Genomic DNA, 27,725 nt, shown 5'->3' on the forward strand with positions numbered 1-27,725 from the left:
GAGCTCAGTGTATCATGGGAAGTCCTCCAGCAGTCCAGGCCTGTAGTAGCATATCTAGGCCTGGTCCGAGGAAAACCTGAGCCAGCCCTAACCATAAACCTGAGCCAGCCCTAACCATAAACCTGAGCCGGCCCCAACTATAAACCTGAGCCAGCCCTAACCATAAACCTGAGCCGGCCCTAACTATAAACCTGAGCCGGCCCCAACTATAAACCTGAGCCGGCCCTAACTATAAACCTGATATAAACCTGAGCCGGCCCCAACTATAAACCTGAGCCGGCCCTAACTATAAACTTGAGCCGGCCCTAGCTATAAACTTGAGCCAGCCCTAGCTATAAACCTGAGCCGGCCCTAACTATAAACCTGAGTCGGCCCAAACTATAAACCTGAGCCAGCCCTAACTATAAACCTGAGTCGGCCCAAACTATAAACCTGAGCCAGCCCAAACTACAAACCTGAGCCAGCCCCAACTATAAACCTGAGCCAGCCCTAACTATAAACCTGAGCCAGCCCTAACTATAAACCTGAGCCAGCCCTAACTATAAACCTGAGCCAGCCCTAACTATAAACCTGAGCCAGCCCTAACTCTAAGCGTAATCAAAGAGGAAGGTCTTACAGTTTTTTTCTATTGCTAACAAGCATCGGTCAATACTGAAGCAGCTTTTTCAATCTTACATTCTGCATTACCAACATGCATCTTGGCCAATCAGTTAATCTCAGCTCCAAAACTCAGTCAAACCACCAAAACACTTCATACATCTCTCAAAATTAGCTCATTCGACCAAAACACTCAAAAAGGAAGGAAACATTTTCACTCAAAACACACTGACTTAAAACACACTAACAACAGGGAGCATCACATAAATTATGAACTTTTATCTTTGAAGTTTTAACTACTTTTTACATCAGTATTTCACTATCAAAGAGGAATAACACCTTTTCACTTTATTGACTGTACTGAAATATATGTAACAATAATGAATCAAAAATACAGCAATTTGCTTCAATATCCTTTATTTTTTATATATCCCAGCGTAAAGTAATTTACTTGTGCAAAATTAAGATTTGAAACAAAATTAAAAACAAATTCCTGAAATTCCAAACCTCTCAAAAAGAGGCCGTGGTTTACAACATGCTCAATAATTGTGGCCCTTATCTCATCATAGATCACAGCTCTTGGTTTTTGGTCTTCCTCTCCTTTGTCCTCCACACATTCTTCCTCTCCCTGCCACTCTTCTGTCTTCACCAACATCTTCTTCATCCATGTATTCAGACTAAATCATTGTGAAGCCGTCGTCTTTTGTCTTATTAATATATTTCATAGGTTACTTCAAAAATTCATAACATTTGCCAGTATTCTGTTTTGAATTTGTTTTTAAGAGTTTCGAAAACACTGTGTTGCCAATACATAATGTAAAGCATGAATGAGAAATGAGTTCACGGAGTTTGGAAATTGTGCTCTTTGAATACATTTAGTTTGAAAGCAATGAAAAAGGATTTGGTCCACATAGACTGTGACAAGAGTTCAGACAATGTGACTTTTGACTGCAGGAATGAATGCATGTTAGCTATCCAAAAGAAAACTGTAAGCCGGTTCTTAAATATGGTGCGGCTATAGGCTATCAGAGAGCTTACCAAACAAAATGATGTAAATACAGAGACAAAAACAAATAACAAAACTAATTGATTTGTACAGGGAATGTGTTGGCAATGGTTTGTAGAATACCACTAAACATAAAAATCAGATCGAGTTCTACAAATGAAAAAGATTCCACTGCATATTATGACTTAACTGCATTTGATACGTTCATTGAGTCATTTCTGTTGCGTCAATCCAGGGTAATACTGCTCTTACCGGCAACTTAAATGGTAATATAATATTAGAAAACTGCAGAGAAAAAAGAACATAATATACAATTGTTTAATTCAAATTAATTATAGCATATATTCATTTTTTGTTTTAGATCATGGTATGATATGTGCCATGATACAGATCATTTTCGTTGGTAATATCAAAACTTACTCAAGGATAGGGGAAGACTCAGCACCACGGACAGCTCCTCTCTCTCTCTCTCCCTCTCTCCCTCTCCCTCTATCTCTCTCCCTCTTTCTTCCGGGCGCACACTCGGCAGCTGGCTTCGATACAGCTCCTCCCTCCTGTGTGGTGGCTTTCCCGACTAAAGATCCTTGGACGTGAACAGTTTCGCTGAAGAGCACTTTCTCCCCTCCAAACAACCGGACGGACAAACGAGGCGTCAGTTATTCTTTATCGACCTGAGAGAAGGGACTTAAGGTGTTGGATAAGGTCTCCTACGGTCTTTCACTCCCCCAAATCTCTGTCAGCGATGGAGACTTGGGCTGGCTTCTGCCCAGGCTTGCACTTATCTCTGGGTATCTGGGTGGTGATAGCCGCTCAAACCCTACAAAATACCAAGGCGGAGATAACTTGCGCATCTTGTGCGTCGCCAATTCAACTTCACGTGGAAGAATTAAAGCTGGGTATGAGCACTGACCCGACAGAGGATCTGGACACCCTAAAAAACATCCGAATAGAGTTTAGGGAACTCGCGGTTACCGACCAAAATACTGGAGTGGACGCCGACCATGATGCAGGTGTTTCTCTCGAGGATCTTCCCCAGTTCCATCAACATGTCAGTTTGGATGGAGTAGGCTCAAAGGAAGATGCATCGGGGTCCAGTGAATTAAGTCACCGCAGTGATAGGGCAGGGGAGCCCGAGAAGAGTGAGGATGCTACCCTTCGTAGAGCGAAGAGAAGCGGTCCTGAGTTTTCCGAGTTCAGTGAGAACGGGCGGACCGGCCGGACTGACATGGATGCAGGCGCTCCGGAGGATCGGGGCTCATTGTTTGACGGAAAAAAGCACGGCAGGTCCGAGGTCAGATGGAACAGGGATGAAGCGAGAGGAAATAACCGGCAAGATGAGCCCAAGCTCACCAGCAGCACTTTCTCTCTGAGTGGGGACTCTGCGCATAACCACGCGGTGGTTTTCTGGTCTGGACAAAACAGCAGCGTAAGTAACCATGTTTTTTTTTTTTTTCTTCATCTAAATATTCTGCTGCTTTTTTACGAATCTAAATTCCGAATGAACAAAGTGATTTGAGCAGGTGGGTGAACAAAAACTCCGTGACGCACAGAGCAGAGACTTTGTGCTCTGTCGTGCCGCTGAGTTGCGGTTCACTGTTAACAGGTGCACTGGAAGCTACAGATGCGCTCCGACGCGCACTGTTCCCTAAATGCCAGACTTTTGCAGCGACCTTTGACTCTCGTAGAAATTACGCACGAACTCGCACTTTGTTATGTCCTTTCTTTTCCTATTTAATCACATTGTGCATCCACACCTGTTTCTATCCGTGCGTGATCTGAAAGCCGTGCATTTTGTCTATTATATTTAGTTTGTAGTAAAGTATAGCTTTAGTGGGAAAATATTTCAGAAATAATTGCACCGAATTAGAGATATGCGAATCCATGATTCATGCTGCCCTAATGATGCCAGGGTTTTCATCCGAACTAATTGATTGGGGAAAGAGGCAGTCATAAATGATTGCTCTCCATTGAGCAATTCCTTTAATTCTGAAGATGTTGCATTTATCGTATATATATATATATATATATATATATGTGTGTCTGTGTGTGTGTACAGAAGGGCATCATGCAGTCCTTTGTGTGACACAAGCTAAATGTTCAGGTCAAAGACAGCGTCAACCTGCTGTCTCTACATGTGTAAATCCTTACAGCAGTAAATAGTAGCACTTCCTTCTCTCTAAAATGACACTGACCACATTCTGGCCCGTTTTGCAAATGAAATGGATGAAAATCTTTCCCCTCTTACACAAGGGGGTCCTCATAGGAAGAGAATAATGAGACAAAATGAATCAAAGTCATTTACACAACCATGCAAGCTCACAGGGAGCCGATGGGCTCTTCTTTGTGGTTTCACAAGCTTAATTTGTTGTTGTGGCTGCTGCTCTCGCTTTATTCCATCTGAAAAAAAGAGAAATCCCACATATTCAGTCTTGTCTGAGCTGATTATGACACGGTGCATGAACTTGTTTTTTTTATCCTGCAGTGAAGACTGAGGCACTGTGAGGGGAACATGTTGGTGTGTGCTCACACTCGTCTGTGTGTGTGTGTGTGTGTGTGTGTGTGTGTGTGTGTGTGTGTGTGTGTGTGTGTGACTGCATGAATGTGTGTTGGATGGAAAGGGTGAAGAGGTTATTTTGTGCCACTGCCCCCTCAGCTTCAAATCTTTAATAATTATCTTGAAGACTCAGGGCTTTATTTCAAAGTCTTTTCTTCTTTCGTGGCAAAGCGAGGGAAGTCAGGCCCAGCCTCGAGAGCATCCTCAAGAGAGGAGATCTGCTACTTAATCTTCATTGGCCGTTGGTACTTGTCCGGGTGATGAATGGAGTACAGGGAGATTGAGCTTGAAGTCCTCTAACTTAACTGCAGCAGTAGTCAAGTTGGCATAAGAGTGAGTGGCTGACTAACGGGATGACTAGCTGGTTAGATGGATTACCAGCTTGGTTCAGCCACCGTAACCTTCACTGTCTGTTCACCTTCCATTGCTGGCTTTGTGTGTCCTTTCATTTGTCCTGTGACTGTAATATAGAAACCATCCTCACCAAAATGACAACCACAAGACCAACACGATGCCTCAGGTGGTTTAAACTGTCTTACCAAACAGCCAACGTTTGGACATAAATACCACTGGTTCTATTCCAGCGGGGGACATTTGTTACAAGACATAATCATCATATAACTTCCTTTAAAAAAAACTTTAGTTAGGTTTTGCTAAGTGAGGTTGGTTGGGTGTACAAAGCGTCTGAGAATTAGGCCTGTCAAAGTAACAATATATTTTCCCTTCAAATAATAATAAAAATCGTTAATAATAAACAATAGTATCATCAAACATCCTTTTTGACAGCCCTAGTTTCTATCCTAAGCAAAGTAGAAACCAGATCAGAAATGGCTCAGATGGGCCGGTTTTGTAAGACAGTGACATACAGCGTTAGTTAAACTTGATGTTATTTGCACTTTTCACTTTGCTGGAAAATGACAGTCATTGGATAGGTGTTAGTCATGTGCCCTATTCCACTGACCTTTAGTCAAGATACCAAACTCCGAGCTGCTCAACCATTGCATTCCTCTGGACTAAATATTTGAAACATAAATGTAAATGAATCTCAGATGTGGGCCGACTGGTTTGCTATTGGTTAACTGCCACTAAATCGGCCATACATTCAGAACCTCTTGGGTCTATCTGCCACCCTTATTTCAGTCAGATTGGTCAGCCGTGTCTTGTACTGTGACTACCTCTGGGAGGACATGATGGTGCTGTGGGTTCCCTGGGGGGGGGGAATGGTGTGTCCTCTGAGGCGTGTACACAAGGCTAATGCACTCTCACCGTCTCTCTGTACCTGTCCAACTAGCTGTCTCTACCCAACGCCCCCTGCCTCTCTATCCCTGTGCCTGTCATCGTGTCTTCATGTCTCTGCCTCGGGCTTACACAGGTCCAATGCCTTAACCTTAGATCAACTGAGAATGTAGATGTTACAATATTGAGACTAACCAGTGTCGGGATGCTTCAGTGAAATTATGGCCATGAATATAATAAATGATGAAGTGACCCCCCCCCCCAACCCTCTGCAGTCATGAGCATAAGGGCTCTGTGACTGGCAGCTTGAATACAAAATGGATAGCACTAGCAGTGCCTCTTCAAGTGTGATCTTGAAGCATTCATCTCCTCTAACGGGACCGTGACAATTTCTCCCAACAGCTTCTACAATGAATGATGTTTCTATATAAAAACAGTGACCCAAAAATATCGCCATGTTTTGTTGATAGTTCAGGACTGTTGACTATTCTTCAATACAGCATGATGTTCATTTAGTAAGTGATGGTCCATTTAGAGTAAAATAGACCATAAAGCAGGGTATGCTTTAGGGCGGGGCTACCTTCTGATTATACAGGTCAATACCACGGCGTTGTCACTTCTGGTTCCAAAAAAAACAAGATGGCGCTGGTCAACAATCTGAACTCGAGGCATCAAACCACAGCAGTCCACAAAACAATGGGTGACGTCATGGTGACCACATCCACGTGGCACTCTCTTTGGAGGGTGGGTGAGGAAAATTAAGACGGTGCCTGCATGAGCTCGACTTGAGTGGACTTTTATATTCATGAGAACTCATGCAGGCACAGGTCAGTCATATCTGGCAAGTCATCAATAGAGCTGTGTGTGTTTGAAATCCCTTTTGAGGACCGGAGGAACACACGCAGACTCTCAGTAGTTGCGGTTTTCTGATGGGAAAAATGTCTTGCAGCAAAAACACACATGTTCCGGGAATGTGTGAGTCCTTTAATGCTGAAGACCATTAGAAATGCCATTCTCACATTTTTTTACAGGGTGTCTTTTGAAACACAGTCAACACATTTTGAAAGAATCTTGCAAAGAGGATGTTTTCGAATACTTTATCAACCCCGCTGGCTGCTATGTGCATGTCATGGCCATCAGTACATAGAAAGAGCCCAGAGACTCGCCAACAAGGACAGAGCCCTCTGTAGTATTTCCATCCATGGTGTCTGCATGCCGGGGGACATGATTTAGGATGTAGGGCCAGGTCTTGTTCCCACTCACTTTCCATCAACCCATCTCACTCCTCAGCCTAAATAACTGATGGTAATACATTATAAAGTTGTTTCTTTTCTTCTCTCTCTCCTCTGCTCTGGAGCAAAAAGAAAGAGGGAAAAGAAAGAGTCTATCATCAATACTGAAACCCTTCCAGCGGGCCGTTTCTCCCTTATCCCTCGATCTCTCCTCCCTCCTCTAATTAGTGTCTACAGATTTTTTCCCTATCCTTTGTTTTGGTTTTTTTTGCACTGGGAGAATGATTTGGTGGCAAGAACCCATGTGCCTCAAAACATGAATGGAGAATCTGTCTTGAACTGGCCTTGAGAGCTAAACCCTTGGCTGCAGTGAGGGGTTGGGCTGAGGCTCGCTCTTGACCTCCTGATTTCATGCAGTGTGCTTTTAAAAGCATGATATGTCCCTTTATGCTTTGTAATGCCTAAGCTTTCAAATTCCACGTGTATTGAGGAGTAAGATAATGTATGGTAGGTCATTCCATCTCTGATACCGTAACGTGTAGTGCTGATCTCTGCCTTCCAGAATAAAAAGCCACGTTTGCACAAAGGTCTTTGTGTGGGAAGCAGTATAGCTAACCACATCATTTTAACAAGTAAAATACAGCAACATTAAAGAACAGAACATTAGACGAGGACATACAGTCATCAAAAGCACCCATCACTGCATACACAAAGATCCAGCTCTTTCCTTTAAAAAGGAAGTTAACCAGGTCAGCACAATTTGAGATTGCATTCGATAACTCCCGTTAAAGGTCACCGGATGCACTTGAAAGTGTCACATGATGTTGAAACTGTCCTCAGCACAGAAACGCCACCGCATTAAGGAAGCCATTCAGGAAGCCATCCAATCAGGATGCATTGCACCTGCTGCTGCAGCACAACGCGGATCTTGGATCACATCAAGCTGCTAAAAGCTTTGAAGCTATGAACACGTGCATAGTGGGAACCCAGCCGGTCGGACAAGAGGCTTTAAGGCTGCGTTCGCCAAACCTAATGGCCTCGTTATGTTCCCTGTATGATTGCCACGGTGGCAGAGGCACTGATGGAAGCCACCTCGCTACGACTTCAGAGAGCTGAGTATAATCATACGCTTGGCCACTGATCCTGTTCGCCAGTGCAAAGGGTGCTGACATTATCTGTGAGTGTGAGGTAGAGAGAAGTGTGTGTGTTAATTACATTGGTACATCCCAGTATCAAATTTAATTTAGTTTCATTTCCATTATATTAAATGCCTTTTTCCCCATCTGGGGTACTCAGAGAATGCAGGGGACTGTCTTCCTCATGATGCACAACACATGTGGACGGATTCAAGGAAAACTGAGATTTCAGTCTGAGAGTTCAAAGTCCCTGAGGCAAAGTGCATCTTGACCTTATCCACATTTTGTTTTATTGTTATAATTTTTTTCCTGAGCCAAGTGCGATACTTCGTAATGTTGATGTCCCTTGCCATTTCCCAAACATGAACTAGCCGGGTCCAGCGGGCCGGGGCGATGAGCACGTAATAATAATGTCAGACCACAGAGAAGCGCTAGCTAGCTAGCTAGCTAGCTAGCTAGCTAGCGCTCTCTCTCTCTCTCTCTCAGACACTGTCCCTCCCATGCATTGATACGTCTTATACTAGGTCACAAAATCACAGGCACCCAGAGATACACTTGTACAGGCACAGGCACGCACGCACACACACGCCCTCAATCATTCTCAGTATCACGCCTCACTCTCGGTCGGAGCGAATGATGTCGTGCCTGGAGGATGTTGTCACTGATGGAGACTAATGTTGACACATAACACCCTTGGGACCTGCACTCAATTAACACATTGTCTAATTAAAGTGATCTACTGGTTTATCTATGAGAGATTGAAAGTGGCTGTAAAATGGGTCCACGCCGCATTAACTTCACAATCAGAACTGCTGCTTTATTTCTATTTGGATTTTAATGGAGATAACCTGCCTAAACACCCCCCCATTACCAAACGGATTGTGTGAGCATCTGTCATTGATGGCGGCGGGAGGTAGATGCTCATGATTTTTGGATTTCTATTTCCTGTTAATACGTCTCTCAAGCTGCACAACACACTCCAGCAGTGGCCGTACGTGACTGAACATTTGACTGTCCATAGTATATGGCGTGAAACTCAGCAATTGCATTTCATTTCCATCAAACATAGTTATTGTCTCTCATTTACTCATCCTCCATGCTGAGCTACTTTTACAATTCTAATGACGCCGTTGAGAGTTGTTTGAATTGCTTGACGGGTACGGTACTAATATAAGCCTGCTATATGAAGGAGATTGTAAGTGGTCATGGATATCAATGAATTATTAATCCTCTTGTAAAGGTGTTTTCTGAGGGTGGAGCTTTCCCTGGAGCAGAAAGCACAGTGCTCTCACATAATCCTGCAGAGGAAAATACTGTGCAGCGTAAGATAGGCCGAGGTAAATCACTCACGATCCCTTTAGTTACTCAATGAACAGGGGTGACACTCACACTGCCAGGCATAAAGATATGCACTCATGCTAAATGCTTCTAGTTCAGACTTGTGTTGACACATTTGCATGGTACACATCGAGGCTGTACTTTGTGGCGATGGTGTATTGGGCTGCGTTATAATCAGGGTGTATTTGCCTGAGGGGGTGATGGGGGGCTTCCCCCCTCTGGTCTATATTATTTTATTTTTGTATTGAAGTTTACAAATAAGTCCTCTGGCATGCCTAGGTGAGCGGCGCTATCCATGGTACTGAAGGAGCCATTTAGTTTCGTTAAATTAGCTTTTGACCTTTTGTTTTGTTGTGTGTGATCACATCCCCTATATGTCCGCATGAGGAAGGGCTAAGGCAAGAACCAACATTTTAAAAATGGATTTAAAATAATTGTTACCTTAACAGCCGCTCAATAGGACCACTGCAATTTGTGATTTATTTTCATGAAGTAAAACGTTTCAAACATTTGTTTCACGAATCCCAACCTGATTAAAATGACGAAACTTGTCCGGCACGTGAAAGTAACTCACATCATTCTGACACAACCTCAACTTCAATCAAAAACAAATATGACTTGGTGCTATGGGCAAAAGCTACAAAACACGCAAGTGGACCGTAAGTAGCCTTGGAACTGCTGTTTCCAAAGTCAAAATTGAGTTGTGAACTTTAACATTTAAAGAGACACTATATAACTGAGGGAACCTAAAAGTGGAAACGTTGTCTTTTATATTGATCAACTCCTCTGTGAGCAGGTAGCTGATATTATCAACCTAAATATATATTATGCTATGTAACTGATATTACTTTGTAGAAAGTTTCAAAAAAGGTTCCAAGAAATCTGGTCTTACTTGACCTTGAGTGTAGATTGCTTTGTCTAAAATTCAAAAAAAGAAAATGACAAAAGTAGCATTTATTACATCACTGTTTCTGCTGATTGCATGACAGCAGTTTCTATTTTTCTGCTTGTATTCTATGTTGTTTCAGCTGATAATTGCTTTCAAGGATCTTTGAGATTTGTCACCAGGATCTGACAACAAACGTTGGCCACCTGTAATCTAGTTTGTTTAGCCAATGCACAGACGAATGAGGTAGTTGTTAGTCAGCGTCAGTCTGTTCCCAGTGCCGAGATGATGGGAGGACACTGCATTCAAATCCACTTGCCTCTGTTTGCTGCAAGGTATGACTGCATTTCTGGAAACTAGACTGCAGTTGCTTTAAACTGAGAGCAAACAACAGACTGGTGAGGCTCGTTGTTAGACTGGTCAATTGCTGGAGACGAGTGAGGAGTCAGCAGTCAATGATGGTAGAAAACAGTCAATAAAATAGTTAAATTTAAAAAAAATTATATCATAAAACACAAAGTATCAGGGTCCAGTAGTATGAGAGATTAACCGGGACAGACAGACAGTCACACACACACACACACACACCTTTATTCATTTCCTCAGGGGGAATTTGTTTGTAGTAAGTAAACAGGTCAAAATACAAACACCTCAGCAAAAAAACCTGCTGCAAATAGATATGAAATCATAAACAGTTAACCAATAATGAAAAGTAAGAGATGACGTCTCACCTCCTTTACATAAACCTCAAAGGCTTTTCCTGCAGCTGTAATATAGTCATCCCCAAGCGGCCCCGCTTCGACCCTCACCGCTTGTTTTCCCTCTTCCTCTGTTTGTTCCCACATTTTATTCATGGCATAGGAGGTTTGTACTGAATACAAGCAGTAATGTTGAGTAATGAGTGGTAACAGGCGTGAAACTAAATAAATACCCTTAGTCGGACACTTTTTACGTGCTCCAGCTTGTGAGCCTCTTTTTGCCTGCGTCAACAGCCCGGTGGTTTTTCTGCAGTGTGGCTCGTCGTGCTGAGAGCAGCACATAAAAAGGCAGCATCGATGAGGGCTTGTTCTTTTTTAATGTAACACTTTATCACCTTTTCTTGTCATAGTTGTAATGAAGCCTCTTGAATATTCACCCACATTGCAGTGTATTTTGTTGATCAAAAGTGCATTTAGTCTTCCCGGAACCGGGCACATCACACTGCAGGCTACTTCTCGCCCCGAAGTAGAAGCTTAAACCTTCTAAATCGCAGTAACTCTCAGTGAAGCTAGCCACAGTGCTGCCCCAGTCCTGTCATAGAGAGACTGATAGTGGGGCCTTTACAATCAATGGTGCTCAGTATTATTCCTTGTGTGTCACATGCCTTCAGGCTACAGTGAAAATAAGGCAGGTACCAGTTCAGACACAGTGAGACTTTTTTTTGGGTGCCGTATTTCCTGGTGGTTTAGGGACTTTTATGACATTAACGATAAATCAGATGAAATCTGACCGCCCTGGTTTCACAACGTCAACTCTGGGTTGAATAACCACACTCAAACCTTCAGCATCAAGATGCTACACAAAAAGGTGCGCAAAATATGACGAGTGGGGATGAGATCGCATTGGACCCATCTACAGCAGTATTCGATAGAAATAAAAACAGAACTAAAACTTCAGTGAATATTAGATTTGCATTCAGTCAGATGACTAGAAACATGACTCCAACTAGATGCTACTGTCTTTCAGAATTCTAATTGTGCTTTGTTAACACATGTCATGCCTATTAAGCTAATTGATTGGATTAATGTAGTGTTCACTGGATGCCTAAGTATGCAATGGTTTGCTAACATTTAGACCCACACACACACACACACGGCGCAAATGGCTCCCCTTGACTCACACAGCACGTTAGCGACGGTAGCCATGTGCCAAAGCCCTTTTAATTATGACACATTATCACATTGTCACAGTATAATAGCAGGAGCATGGGCCTATAAGGCTTGACCTTTTCACAATCATGACAGAAAAAAATAGAGGAAAGCTGTAAAATGCCAACATCGATGCGCACATCTTTATTCTAGAAACACCTGGATCCACCACTGAACACGCTCAGTGGTGATCTAGTCATTTAGCAACCGACGACATAACGTGTGTCAGACAAAACACACAGCGGGGTTCATCATGTCTGGGGCAACAATACAACAACGCCCGCGTAGTCTGGGTTGACCATCGCTGTCCCTTTAACAATGAATACATTATTGTGTAATCTTCAAAAGTAAGTCAGTTATATAATTTTTTCTGATTTATGAATAATGGCCCATTTTCATTGTGTGGTCTGCCCAGACAATATCAATTATCTTGAAGGGGATGGATCTCATTCCAGTGCCTAAGTTTGAACATGTCAGTGTAAAGACATGACGAAATTTAAATGAGGCCGCTCAACTTGAAGCAATGATTTGTTGCACAGAGAGTGCTCTCTACCAACTTCAATGTGTGATTTATGTTTAGTTCAGTGCATTGAATTCTGACTATTTGTTCTGTGCATGTAGCTCCCTACTCATTCTGTATCTATACATTCAGCATCGAGCACATGGATTCAGAATCTGATATAATAACTGAGGGGTTATTGAAACAACTGACCCGGTTGTTTTCCCGCTCACAGCGTTTATCATTCAAAGATGATATCACGCTGATAAGTGCTGGGAATGCAGATAGGAAAGTGGAGGCTGTGTATGATTACTGACATTCGCCGAGGTGGGGCCACCAGTGAAGGCATCGCTACATTATCCAGACCAGTGAGATGGATGAGGGGAGAGGGGGCCCGAGGAAAACTAGGCCTTGTTGGAAACACACAGAGTAGCATGCAGCTCTGAAGAAACCCAGCCCAGGTAATTATCACGTTGCACCACTTAAATACAAATGCTTTCTCACAGCGGAGAGCAGTTTAATCAAGTGTGTTTGTGTGCGTCTGTGTGTGTGTTTTTGTGTTTGTCTTCTGCCTGTTCCTGTAGGCGTCTCCTGTTTTGTTTTGGTGGCTCTTTACACTTTTCCTGCAACACAGCATAGCACTCGCACTCAGTTGGTCATTTTAACGCACAAGTGACCGTTTTGTGTGTTCTCGTCAAACAACTGTTCCTCTCAGCCCAGCAATGTGTTTTCCACCGGCAGCCAGGCTGTAGCGAAAAGGAAGCCGACTCTTCCCATCGTTCCTGTGGTCCCACGTTTGCCGCCTGCCTGCCTGCCTGCCTGCTGGCTGCTCCTCAGGCAGTGCCTTTGTCCATCACTAGAGGGAGTGGGTAGCCTAAAGAATAATGAAGTGTACTATAAGCTGCAGGACAGGAGGACAGAGGGAGAAGTAGAGCGAGAGGGAGAGACCACTGATTATTCATTACCCTTACTTTAGAGCTTTAGCCACATTGTGCCCCGTACAGCTCCAGTGCACATGGATGCTAAATGATAAATAGGCTGCACGCTGTATATGTAGAGTGTAAGTGGATTGATGCCACTGGACAAATCCTGCAAAGACAAATGTCACGCTATTCGGCAGATAAAACGATTCTGTGATTGTGACTAAAAGCAAGTGATATGGTGTTTACTCTGTGTCTGTGTGTGATGAGAGAGGGCATGGGGGAGGCGTACAGAGTCAGATAGATGGATCGCTGAGTGATGAAGAGACACGGCCGTTCCCATGGACTCGCGCACAGCAGCTAGTTCGGCGCATGCTAAATATTACAGTGCGTCTCAAATCTCTTCCCTCTGTTGCTCAGAAGTAGATCGGGCCCTGCTCGTCTCTCCCAGCTGCAGCCTGAGCCTGTTTGCTGCCCTTTCACAGCTCACTTGCCACACATGAAAATGTTTATGTGGCCCTAATTGAATTTGAAGCTACATGGTTTATCAGATAGAAAAGCATTTGTCGAGCAGGCTGCTACAAGGGAGATAATCCGGCTAGTAGATATTTCTCACTTGCCTCGCTCTGCTTTTAAGGAGCTTTAGTTTTAGCCATCACTTGGAGAGGGAATTTAGGTGGAGCCAAATCTCAGCAGCTGTGTGCCCTGAGAAGCTGTGGTCTCAGGTCTCAGTCATTTCATTCATTTTCCCTAAAGAGAGATGCTTTGAGGTGTTGGTTAGTCCGTCTGTCTGTCCATTTGTCCGTCCAATCCTTTGGTCCAGGGCAGCCAGTAATGACTCCCAGAGCGACCCGTTCTCACTCCCAACTCGTCAAACAGACGCTTGGTCCTTGCCCCTCTGACACCGATGCACCCTTTAGCATCTGTATGAGACGCACAAACTGCTAATACTAAAAACATCCACGTCATTATTAGACGCTCAGAGCAACTGAGATAGTACAAAGAGTGAAAAGTCTGAGTAGAACAACTGGGAGCGGAAGTTCGGATGGATCAAACTAATTTCCCCCAGGAGACCGCTGTCTGTGTCCCGTGTGAAACCAAATCAATGTGGACTCATTTTACCTGTGTTTTGTCCTGTGACTTACCTACTTCACTAACGCCAATTATGTAACAAACGTAATTATTTTCACCCAAACCACAACCTTTTCCTAAAATGTAAAAAGTATTTTTGTTATGCAAGTAAATATGAAGACTAAGTAAACCAAGGTTGGACGTGTATTTGTAATATACATAGCATGCATGTAACGAGCAGAGACTGTCGATAGAGATGAACCTAGAGAGAACTTTCATACTTCCCAGAGGATAAACTTTTCAGTTTTGACCCACCTTGAAAATGCTAATGAAAATCATGTTCCAGAGAAGAAGAAGCAGAGACAAAATGATTAGTCAATTAATGATATTTTAGTAGGCCCATGAGTGAGTAGATATAGGCAGATACAGCAGTCAAACAAGAGAAAAAGTTGTGGTGGGATTCCGTCCTTGGCCAGTGGGGCCCCAGATGTGGAATTTACCACTTGACTATCTGTGGGCTGTTTTATTTTTAGGATCTCCGTGCTTTGCCTCCTGACACATGAGTGACAGGAAAGGAGAAAGAGAGAGGGGATGATGTGGTGAAGGTTGCATCGGACTTTTAAACACATGAAATGATGATTGCCTGTTTTCATTGCAGCAGTGAGATCATCATATGGATTGAAGATCTATTGCTGTGAGAAGGTAACAGTGTGCAGAATCATTAGTTATCTCAACATAGAATGTGATCATTTGATCCGTCGTTCCATCTGCATGAAAAATGTATCGTAGCTAGGACTGCAGCTATAGATCATTTATCATTCCATCCATTAATCCGACAAAACCAATACCAAGAAGAAGAGAACGTTAAGAACAACCATTTAATTAAACAGTCAAAAATTCAAAATGTTATCATATTATTGTCATACACAACTTAACTTAATGATGTATTATAATCTGTTTAGAGCTAATATTAAGAAGTTAAACAGATTATAATTCATCTCGGATATCTATTTATGTGGCTATGAAAACATCTCCTTCAAACAACTGGATTTATTGAACTTTCTTACCATAAAATAATGTAAGATTACATTTGAACACATGATAACGTTATCGTCACCAAAAAGTCATTTTTACTGAACAGAGCTTGCATACATCATAATGTCACTCAACGGGATCTCTGTCAATGTTAACCGTTAGCTCCCTTATTTAGTCAAGCATGACTGTGCTGCAAACTGGCTGCTAACAGCTAACGTTACCTCGCACTCTTCCTGCCAATTTCAACGCAGATGTGTTGTTCAATAATGTGGGTGTGGGGTCATTTCAGCCCTAATCATAGCAGAATAATATTGGCATATTTTGCATCCGGTCTGCCATGTCTTAACCTCCTGTCCATATAATGTTAATACAGAAGTGGGAGAAGCCTTCCAATACATCCCTGTGATATAACTTCTTATGTCATCGCCATGCCAACCTTGACACACTTGAGTCACTCCTGCGACTTGAGGCGGCTGAGTTGTCAACACAAGGTCAAAAGGTCAGAGGAAGCGCGGCCACCTCCCTCCTGCCTGCACACAGACTGATGGGCCCCCAGAGCAAGGGTTGATATAGGAGGGGAGACTGGTGACGGGTCAAACCGATCAATGACAGAGAGGGAAGTGACAAAAGTAAAACTGCTTAATGATTAATGATTCTGTGAGTTTGGGCAAGGACTGCAACCTAGTTGTTCGTGGACATTTAAATTGAAATCGTCCCTGTTTGGTAATAGAGCAATTTCATTTCTCAGTACAGTTAATGTGTAATTTCATTCTTTCCAGTAATGGTAATATTCTCAAATGGACTGAATTACCGCAACGCATCCACAAACATGTTCAGTGACTGAATGAGAATGACACCCTGCCAAAGCAAGAACCCATCTCAGCACTTTAGTCGAATGAGCATCTAGTTAGTAGCTCTGGAACATTTTGTGATAATGGTGGATTTGGTACGAATTCAGTGAGCGTCTACCCACCTGTGCATAAATGCAGGTGCAAACGTAGTGCTGGTGTCACAGTATTCGACACAAGACCAGGTGCTTTACAAAAGCCTCCTGGAGAACAGAAAATACTGTTAGCGTACAGACAGGTTCAGTCAGAAGGAGTTGCACCTTTCATATCAACAGCTTTGACAACAACACATTGACACACAAACAGACAAATCACTGTTGAATTTAGATGTGTGGTACATTGTTTTAGGTTTTTACGGCGGTTTAGGTAATAATGAGTGGGACAAAAAAATGACTACAGTGTATGTCAGCACGGAAAAGGAGAATGTTGACAAGCGTGATATTTGTTGGGACGCAGAACACCCATCTTGAAACCGGAACGTCTGGTCACCGTAGTACACATGCGCACACGTTGTCAAATACAAAATACATCTCTATTTTCTTATCATTTGGATAGCCAGTAGCCTTGATCCGTTACAGGCTATATTCCTGTCGCGGCTTGGGTATGCAGCATGAGGGGGGGGCCCTGAGGAATCCATTTGAAAGAATCTAAATACACGGGAGCCCAGGGAGCATCATTTTTTGCTCTGCTGCATCTAGTCATCATGGAGTGGGTAATTCAGCCGAGTGGAAAGTGTTCCATCAGGAGGCAGACAATGAGTGTGCCAACATGCCGAGCTCCCACTCAAACTCAAAACCTTAGATGCAACATTAAGATGAGATTATAGATAATTACAGCAGGAGCGTGACTGGAAGCAGTCTGAAATAAGTGCAAAGGGAATGTAGGAATATCTAATAACTGTTGTTATCCACAGTATATTGATTCTGTAAGTGACTCCATAATTGTATTTGAAGTTTTCCATTCCACTGTAATATGTGTGCAATATTTTCTGCAAGGCTATGTGTAGGTGTGTGTTGTGCACATGTACTGTATGTGTGGTCGGCGTAGATAGCACACTCACAGTTTCTGTGTTATAGAGAGTGACATGCAGTGTGGGTGGATTCACAATTCGGACCATATCTGCTCCTCGGGCTCTGATGCACATGGTGGGGGCTGGGACCGAAATTACTGAAATAGCCCACTCCACAATTTTCTGCGCCCCTCTGGGGCTGCCACAGTAGGGGGGGAACTTCTCTTAGTGCCGCAGTGTGTTGCAGTACGATAGAGTTAAGCCTGAGAAACTGTATAGAGTTAACTGTAAACTAGACACTGTGGCGCTATCGCCGCAGCGTCTGGGTGTGTTAATAATGTCACCAATTTAAGGCCAGTTAGCAGCAGACGGAGCTTGGGCAGGTGGTGACCATGCCGGGTCCCCTGGGGATTATGTTTATTCAAAGAGAGAAGATTTGTATTGAGGGGCAATGGCTTTCTACCCCCTGAAGGGAACAGTATAACTCCCACAACTAAAGACACATAGCCGCAAGCATCCTTTAAGTTCTACATTCAATATAGTTTTACTGTAAGATGCTTGTACTTCACCTGAGTGCATCCATATATATATATATACTGTATATATATATATATATATATATACACTGTATATATATATATATATATATATATATACACACACACACACACACACACACACACACGTACATACAGATTGCTGTAAAAATGTAGTGACACGCCGTCAGTTGGTGCCACTGACTAACTTGCATTATTATGTGTTGCAGAGGCAATTATGAAGTGTAAATACATAAAGTGAGATTTAAAAGAGAGAGCACATTTAGGAAAGAGTAATACATGTACTTGTATCACTTGTAAATACCATTATTAATGCCTCATCTGGTCAACCAGCTTATGTTCACCAAAACACCAATTTCTGTCACATGCACAGATTCCAAAAGGCCTAAGCGGCGGCATATGTTTCCCTAAATTAAGGGCCTGTGAGAGCATGTGAATTGGCTGCACTCTCAGCGACTCCCCAGATGGATGGAGATTTCCCCGAGGACAGGAATTTAAACCATCTTCTCTGCTCCTGCACCTCCTCCTCTCCTCTAAGAGTCCTTCTGTCTATTACAGATACCGTGGTCTCACTTTGTGACCTTGAGACGATATCTCTTTCTCCATTAGACACATAATATTCCCTTCCATCCATCCTCAAAAGGCACTGGCTTAACCTCAGGGAATGTGACATTTAACCCTCGTCCGAGGGACATTTTACTTTGGCAGATCTGTCTTCAGAGGTGCGTTTAGTTCAGTTGTTGGATCATTTCATCCATTACATTACAGTCATTTAGGTATTCAAGAGAAATACTAGTCACCAGAAGTCATAAGAGCATAAACCAGAGCAAAAGTACAGTGCAGAAACTAACTAATACGAACACAATAAGTGCTGTGTGGAAGGCTCAGGGTAGTACTTCTTGAAGAGGTGAGTTTTCAGCCTGCGCTGAAAGATGGGCAGCAACTCTGCTGTCCTGACGTCAGTGGGGAGTTCATTCCACCACTGTGGGGCCAGGACAGAAAAAAGCCGTGACCGGGTCGATCGGCCACAGGGACCAGTGGTCGAGCGGGGGTGTAGGGCTTGACCATGGCCTGGAGATAGGAAGGAGCTGTTCCTTTCACTGCTCTGTAGGCTAGCACCAGAGTCTTAAACTGGATGCATGCTCTTACAGGGAGCCAGTGTAGAGAACGAAGAAGGGAAGTTGTGTGGGAGAACTTGGGTGATTGAACACCAGACGAGCTGCAGCTTTCTGGACAAGCTCCAGAGGTCTAATGGCTGACGCCGGGGCTCCAGCAAGTAGTGAGTTACAGTAGTCCAGGCGGGAGATGACAAGAGCCTGGATGAGCACCTGCGCTGTCTCGTCAGTGAGGAAGGAGCGAATCCTCCTGATATTGTAAAGCAGGAATCTGCAGGAGCGTGTAACCGATGCAATGTTTGCTGAGAACGACAGTTGGTCGTCCAGGGTCACACCCAGGTTCCTCTCAGTCAGAGTTGGCGTCACCACGGTATCATCAATGGTGATGGACAGGTCTCGGTGCGGGCAACCCTTCCCCGGGAGGAACAGTAGCTCGGTTTTGTCCAGGTTGAGCTTGAGGTGGTGTGTCGTCATCCACTTCGAGATGTCAGCCAAGCACGCAGCAATGCGTGCCTCCACTTGAGTGTCACCGGGGGGAAATGACAAGACCAGCTGGGTGTCATCAGCATAACAATGGTAAGAGAAGTCATGCGAGCGAATAACAGAACCCAAAGATGTTGTGTAGAGCGAGAAGAGAAAGGGGCCCAGAACTGAACCTTGTGGAACCCCCGCAGTCAGCATGCGTGGTTCCGACACGGCCTCCCTCCATGTCACCTGGTAGGATCGACCTGTCAGGTAAGATGCAAACACGGAGAGTGCAGAGCCTGAGACGCCCATCCCCTCGAGGTTGGAGAGGAGGATCTGGTGGTTCACCGTGTCAAACGCTGCAGACAGGTCCTGGAGAATCAGGACAGAGGAGAGAGAGTTCGCTCTCACGGCGTGAAGCGACTCTATCACTGAAAGGAGGGCTGTCTCAGTCGACTGACCCACCTTGAACCCGGACTGGTTGAGGTCCAAGAGGCTGCTCTGGTGGAGATATCCCCAAGTTAGAACACACCTCCTTTCTCTCTGCAGGGACTCTGAAGAAATTAGCGTTTTCAAAACATTGACATCAAACGTGAAGTTATATACGTAGTTGATGAATCCACAGCCTTGCCTCTGGCACTCAGGAAGTTCACTTCTTGGTCTCAAGAAATGAAAATCTCCCCAGAAGTCACGGTTACATAGCAATTAAAAACAAAGCATTTATTCCCGGTGGTCTAATATTAAACCCTGGGAGGTAAACCCATGTTATATATTTGTTCCAGCCCTGTGGGAGGCAATTAGAGATCTACTCCTGTTTTAGATTCATGGTCATCCACATGCACTCAGACGTGATTTATTGGTATGTACAAACAAATGGCGTAAATCCTTATTAGTACACAGCCTGTGTGGCGACGCCATCTGAAACCTCCCAGTGAGGATGGGGGATAGCAGAGCTCCCACGGCAATTTCTCTTTAGGTCTGGCAGCCCTATGGCAGCCATGGGCTGTGTCTCCGTAAATCCAGTGTGGATGAGGGATGAATGCTGATCAATAAGAGTACTGCATTAAAACGGTCAGTCCCAAAGAAGATGGCTGCAATTCCTCCCTTATGATATGGAACATCTGTGTGAGCTCTGCTGCCATTAGTTCCCCCCGGAACTAAATTAAACAACAGTATTACTTAGTATCATTTCATGATTCTTGTATACCGGGAAGTTGTCATTACAGACTGATTCTGTAAAAGAATCGTGCAATGAGCTGACAAAAATCTGTGGAATAAGCCCAGACTATACAAGAATGGTTGTGTAGGTTGTGATCTGAAGCTGATTAAAATTTGACCATGTGCAAATGGGATTCGAATCCATGTGACATAGACCTTATGCATGGGTTGTGACGGATATGTACATACGTTTAGGAGGTGTTTCTATGATTTGCAGGATGGGTTTTGTCAAGTGAGGTACACATGGAATATTAGATTGGTCTGTAGAGCTGTGACCGAACCGGCCCTGACCAATTCGGTGTCTAAGGCCAGAACCTTGGCTAAGCCCGCGCCCCTCCTTTTGCTTGCCTGGGCCCTAAAGGGCTTTGTTGTTTTTGACACGACACATTATATTTTAATCGTATCACGTGTCACTCACATGCTCACTCACTCATGTCAGTCTAAGTGTGGCTAGTATTAAAAACAGAGTAAGTAAGAAAAAGTGGCAGATCATTTTTTTTTTCTCCCGTCATTTGGATTGATGGGCCCCTTGCATACACCTACAGTATATCTAGGGCCAGATCTGAGTCATTGTTTCCTGAGAAATTTCCATAAGTCTGTCATAGCAATCTACAATACCCATGAGCCTCCTTCACAAGAGAAAACACTGCTGTCATTGCTGAATTCATCCAAAATTGACTCTGGATCTAATAAATGAACCATGCAACACAAAACCACATGTACCACACATACAATAATTTCTATGAGATCTTACCAAAGTTCATTATTATTTTCTGTGCGTTTTCCTACAAATGTCCAACTATGCGAGCGATCAGTGCACCTGAACAAGCCCTTACCTTGTTCATGACACAAAACTCCTTGGTGAGGTTTAGGAAAAGATGGTTGAGTTAAAATAAGTAGGTTTGAAATTCTTGCTTAAGTTTAAGCGAAACAACTACTTTGTTGGTTGGTGTCACTGCGTACTCCTCGGTGAAAGTCCTTTGTTTTGGACTAACCTTCCACCCTCACCACCTCGCTGCGTGGACTTTGTCTCACCTTATACTTTACGCAGGTATTGCTACAAACAGGGTAGAACAGCCTGAACTGTGCACCTTATATTGTTTGTGCAGAAAATTACCCAAGACTCTGCCCCAAAAAACCCTCCCACAAACTTCACTAAAGCTTCCACTGTCAATAAATAATATTTCATTATCAACTCAGTAAACCCTCTCTCTGCTAATTGAACAACAGTTATTATGTATAGCCTGTATTTTGTCCACATTATCAGAAAAGTATTGTTCGATTTTGAACGTGATGGAAAACCTTGGAGTCAAAAAGTTTGAACATTCCCTTTTTTTCCCTTTTGAAAAAAAAATGGAATCCTTTATGATGGAGCTGACATTCTCATTTCACCTAAGGTCAGAAGACATGTCCAAAGCTGCAAAGAAAACACTGAATGATTTAAGTGTACATTTTATATCCAGTTCAACAGTCAAATATTGTGTTATGTCGAGTGACGGAATGAGGTTAGCAAACATGTACCTGCATGTTTTATGCTATATTTTAAACAGCAATCATACAAGGTTCAATAGAGTGTTAACTTTACACTTCCTACAACAGTGAGCGCAGTGCTTTGATTGTGGCTACTGCAGACTATGAGTGCTAATTGCAGGGTGAGAGGGTGATCCGCACCAATCTGGGGTGATGAGGATGCGATGCGTGACACGAGCCCCCCAGACCCAATGAAGGGGCTGCCATGTGACAGAGCATGTGGCTGATGGCGTATGGGAAGGGAAGAACTCAGCTGGAGAGAGAGCTTGTTTTGAACTGTAGCGGTAATTAACGGCCCTCACGCTGAACAAAGCCCCTCTCCGAGCTCGTCTAATCAAACTCGCACCATCCCCCCGTCTTCATTATGATGTCTTTCTTTCTGTCTTCCGCAGTAATTTCTTCTCTACCTTATCTTTTCACTTTTACTACTCAAGTGGTGGGGGCCAAATGAAGAATAAAATGCAGTTTTAACTAATGACCTTCAACTTAGATCTTGCTGGGCTATTTGACATATTACATTCTCTCACATACACGTTCATACCTCCCACACCCACACATCCCTAATGCCCATACATGTAGAACCAGAAAATCAGAATCAGTCGTAATGCCAAGTACGTTTGCACATACAGGGAATTTGTCTTGGTGATTTATTGCTTAACTATGAACGCAAGGCAAAAGTCCAGATGGAAAGATAAATAACTAATTATTTTCTCCTTTGTGGAAGTATTATATGTAAGAATTAAGCCTCATATGTCAGGCTTAGAGTAGAGTTATTAGGCTTATTTCAGGCGGCCGAGGCTCCGGTGGACAAAAGGCCCATTCATTGTCTGGACAATATTAAGTTACACTGTTGGAGAACTTCCAGAGCTTAATAATCAGTACAAAAGATGAGCAACTGTATAATATGATATGTGGTTCTTTGATAAAAAAAAAAAAATAAATAAAAAATAAAAAATAGTAGGGCAAAAACAATTGGTATTACTCTCAAGGTGGATTTTGGTATCCACCCAGTTTAAAGGAAACATATGAAAACTCACTTTTCCAGTGCTTGTGTGTGCATACATTTGGATATCTGGAGCACCTTCTAACCCAGAAAACTGTGAAAGAAACTAGTTACTTGTGGGCTGCCGAGATAAGAAATCATGTGATTCAACAAGCCACTGTGATTCTCCGCTTCCTATGTCACATGCAGGCCCTTTAGAACCCCGCCCCCCCCTCTCCCAAAGTGAGTATCTCCACCTTCAGCTTCAGAACTACCTCACCCGAGGCCTGATTGAATCAAGGCTGGGACATTGTCTTGAGCTTTGGGGTGTGACACATGCGCAGTGTAACTGGAGCTGCCATGTTGGAGGGTTACTGCAGACGGTACTAAAAATAAAGGGATGTTTTCCGCTGAGGTGCTCTTTGGTTGCGCACGGCCTGACTGATCTTATTGGATACGGTCGTGCCTCAGCTCGTGAGCCTTTTGGCAAGTGCACACCAGATTTTACTGTGCATGTGTTGTAACCCAAATATATGATGAGTGACATTTTCTTAATGTTGAGAGGAAAACCAAAATACAAGTAAGAACCTGGCATAATATGTGTCCTTTAAAATGTAGTGCTGTGCATCACTTATGGCTTTTGTAGAAGCCTGATAAAACATGGTCAGGTTTACTACGCATTGGTTCAGTTTTGGATGAATTATGCAATTATGATACAGGTTTTGTTTCTCAGTTGCAACAATGAAGAATTTGAAAATCTCAGACTTGCCTCTTCTTCATAGGAATCAAGGCCTCTGTTTGAAGCAAACAAAGTGCTTGTGGAATTATCCAACACCCCCCTGAAGGCGGAATTAGGCACTGGGTCCGACAATCTTAACTCTACAAAACATTCACACCCACCTTATGTTGGCCGAGTGAACAGAGAGTAAGAAAGTAAGGCTGGGTTTGAACTCTCTTCAGTTGTCGTTTTTCAGTCTTCACACGACTATCTCTGAACGTACCCGGGTCCTTTTTAGGTGAGACTGCGTGAAGTGTGTGAGTCATTATTCACTTCAGTATGAGTAATGTCTTAATGTAATAACTGGATAATGCAACTTGCTTAACTAACTTAGCATAAAAATGTAAAATACTATTCAGTCTAAAATATCATTAAAATGGGGAATATATAATATAATAACTTTTTGCACATAATGTAACAGGTTATTGCATTTCATGCAGGATTCACGATTCAGTACATTTGTCTGCGTGTACCTGTTTTATAAAACTGTTGCCACTTAACTCATAATGCAACAACTTTCATAAAATGTAATCACTTAAATGCTATATGGAAAACAAATGCCATGTACTCACCATTCATATTCCATGTGCTGCCCTCAGTATATGTGCTGTGATACACCTTGGCAGTTAGACAAACTCCTTCCTGACATCACGACTCTGAAGACAATGCTCGTTGTCCACAGGTTTAATGACGTAAGAAAGAGTAAAACTAAAACACACAAAAGGCATAATGAATACAAATAAAATTATTTCTCTTTAACCTTACACATACACACAATGTACATATACTGATTCTTCAATGAAATACATTGCTTTGTTTTTAATCGCTGCTTTTTATGTATTTACTGCTGATATGAACTTTAACAACAGTCATAGCGGAGTTACTAATGACTCGATGGACTTTGTGCATAAAACTTCCCAAAACTAAACATTGTCACAAAAATAATCATCTGCGATCATAAGTAACAATAAAACAAATCAATACATACCAATGATGCTATCAAAAGGCATAAGATGCAGGCAGACTCAACTGGATTGGAAAACTACCGAAAACAGCGGCTCTGAGTCACGCTCTTCCTTCACTTCCTGATTATAAGTCACCTGACAAGTTACAGGACACTTCCTGTTTCAAAATAAAACGTATAACATACTGACTTAACAATTGTAACAAAACACTCCCCGCCTGGCGTGAATACACGCCACTCAATAAATCCTAGACAGTTCACTTCACTGGGCCTCTGGGGGGAGAAGAAGCACTACCTCAGAGACAGGCCTAAGAAAGAGTTTAGTCACTCCTGTTCGTGTGACCTTGATCTCGACCTTTCGCACCTTCCCGTCTTCGCTGGGGAAGGTCTGTGTTACCAGCCCAAGAGGCCATTCATTCCTTGGTACTTGGCTATCCTTGAGGAGAACAACACTTCCTGGGTTGATGTTCGGATGAGTGGACTGCCACTTCTTGCGTGCCTGTAGTGTTGGGAGGAATTGCTTTCGCCATCTGTCCCAGAAGGTGTTAGACAGGTGCTGGACCTGCCGCCACTGGTGCTTGTAGAGGTCTGAAACTCCAAACTCTCCAGTAGGAGCAGAAAGGACATTCACTTTTTGAGTGAGAAGAGCAGCTGGAGTGAGTATAAATGAGTCCTCAGAGTCAGTTGTCACAGGAACAAGAGGCCTGCCATTTATAATGGCTGTCACTTCTGCCATGAAAGTCACCAGCACCTCATGGGTAAGTTTGTCCTTCAGCTGAAGGAACATGGAGTCCAAGATTCTCCTTGCAAGACCAATCATTCTTTCCCATGTACCGCCAAAATGAGAGGCGTGCGGAGGGTTAAAGGTCCAAGAGCAACCTTGGCCTGACAGGTAAGACTTCACCGTTGTGTTGTCAATGTTTGAGGGTATCTTCAACTGCTTGCAGGCACCAACAAAGTTGGTGCCACGGTCTGAGCGGATGTGTTTGACAGGACCGCGCACAGCAAGAAAGCGCCTTAGCGCGTTGATGAAGCTGGATGTGTCAAGGGACTCTATGACTTCTCGTACGCTCATACACGTGAAGATTACGGCCCATCGTTTACTGTGTGAATGGCCTCCTCTTGTTCTACGTGAAGAGACACTCCAAGGGCCGAACACATCAAGCCCGACATTCGTAAAAGGAGGTTCTGTCGAGAGACGATCCGCTGGAAGACTGGCCATCTTTTGAATTGTAAGTGGGGCTCTAAGCCTTCTGCAGGTTATACACTGGTGGATGATGTTGCTCACTTTTCTTTTGCCACCAACTATCCAAAAACCAGCTGTACGGACAGCCCCTTCTGTAAACAGACGACCTTGGTGATAGATTTGTTCGTGGTGATGCTTGATGAGTAAGGTTGCAACCTGATGTTTGCCAGGAATAATCACTGGAGTCTTTTCACTCTGATCAAGGTTTGCATTGTGGAGGCGGCCTCCGACTCTCAGAAGGCAGTGTGCATCAATGAAAGGATCCAGATTTTTGAGAGAACTACTTTTAGGAATCTGCTCATGTTTTTGGATACATTTGATCTCTTGACTGTAGACTTCCTCCTGTACTGCTTGAATGATGATGTGCGACGCTTGATCAGACTCCTCAACAGTGTATCCTGTTTTGCAGTGATGCCAGCCCTTACAAGGGCTGTTCTTCAAGGTCATGTTGAAAAGACGGGCTATGTGTATGAGGCGAATAATGGCCCGAGTTAGAGACTTCCAGGATGAGAACTTCGAGAATCGTTGAGAACCAAGCTGCTTGGATGTTGTTGTAGTACTCAAAGTGGACACCAGAGGGCGAATGTCTGGGTCTGAACCCGGGTCTACAAGCTCGTAGGTGCTCTTTGAGGCACTTGTCTCTGGTGTGTACAGAGATTTGGGTCCACTCAGCCAGTTTGTGTCGTTCAAACGGCCTGCAGCGACAGAACGTGTAGCGTGGTCCGCAGGGTTCTGTTCTGTTGACACGTAGCGCCATTGATCTGGGTGAGAGGACCTTCGGATACGTAATACCCGGTTACTTACATATACATAAAAGCGCCTGGTTTCATTAGAAATGTAGCCAAGGACTACCTTGCTGTCTGAGTGGAAGGTTGTTTCATCGAGCTGAAGGTCTAGTTCTGCCAAGATTAAGTCTGCTAACTCCACTCCAAGCACTGCTGCGCAAAGTTCCAGTCTCGGAATTGTTTGCTCAGGACAGGGGGTCAGCTTGGCTTTGCCCATTACAAATCCCACATGGTTATTTCCAGCACAGTCAGTTAATTTTAGATATGCCACAGCGGCGATAGCTTTCGTGGATGCGTCAGAAAAGACGCACAATTCCCTTCTGACAGCTGCTGGGGGCAAAGTTGTAGTGTAGGCTCTGGGAATAGAAAGCTGGGACAGTTCTTTCAAAGATGCTCTCCAAGATGTCCATGTTTCCTCCATTTCTTGGGGCAAAGGCGAGTCCCAGTCACCTTTCTCAATTGTGAGTTCTCTCAGAATAGCCTTACCTTGTATTGTGACTGGCGCTACAAACCCTAGAGGATCGTAGAGGCTGTTGATTGTGGACAAGATACCCCGTCGAGTGTAGGGTTTTATCTCCTCAGAGACGCTGAAGTGGAAGCAGTCGGTCTGGAGGTCCCAATTGATTCCAAGGCTACGTTGCATCGGCAGCGCATCTGCACTGAGGTCCAGGTCTTTAAGGTCTTTTGCACGATCTTCGGCCGGAAAGGCCTCCATGACCTCCTTGTTGTTTGCTGCGATCTTGTGCAGCCTTAAGTTTGATTTGGGAGAACTTCCTGTGTTTTTTTCAGCAGGTTGACCGCAGCTTCGACT

The 27,725-nt window shown here is 43.6% G+C and overlaps 1 protein-coding gene across 1 annotated transcript in view; it reads left to right on the forward strand.

Annotated features, from left to right (window-relative positions):
- Nucleotides 1-2,306: 2,306 nt before the first annotated feature.
- sorcs3a (sortilin related VPS10 domain containing receptor 3a) overlaps nt 2,307-27,725 on the forward strand; it is a 204,646-nt gene continuing 179,227 nt past the window's right edge. The window contains exon 1 of the mRNA XM_076091868.1: nt 2,307-3,029. Coding sequence (XP_075947983.1) covers nt 2,346-3,029 — 684 coding nt within the window. The 5' untranslated portion in view covers nt 2,307-2,345. The remainder of the gene's footprint in view (nt 3,030-27,725) is intronic.

Source organism: Anarhichas minor, unplaced genomic scaffold (genome assembly GCF_050575085.1).
Source record: "Anarhichas minor isolate MPS153535 unplaced genomic scaffold, ASM5057508v1 ptg000014l, whole genome shotgun sequence".
In the NCBI taxonomy this organism is placed as follows: domain Eukaryota; kingdom Metazoa; phylum Chordata; class Actinopteri; order Perciformes; family Anarhichadidae; genus Anarhichas; species Anarhichas minor.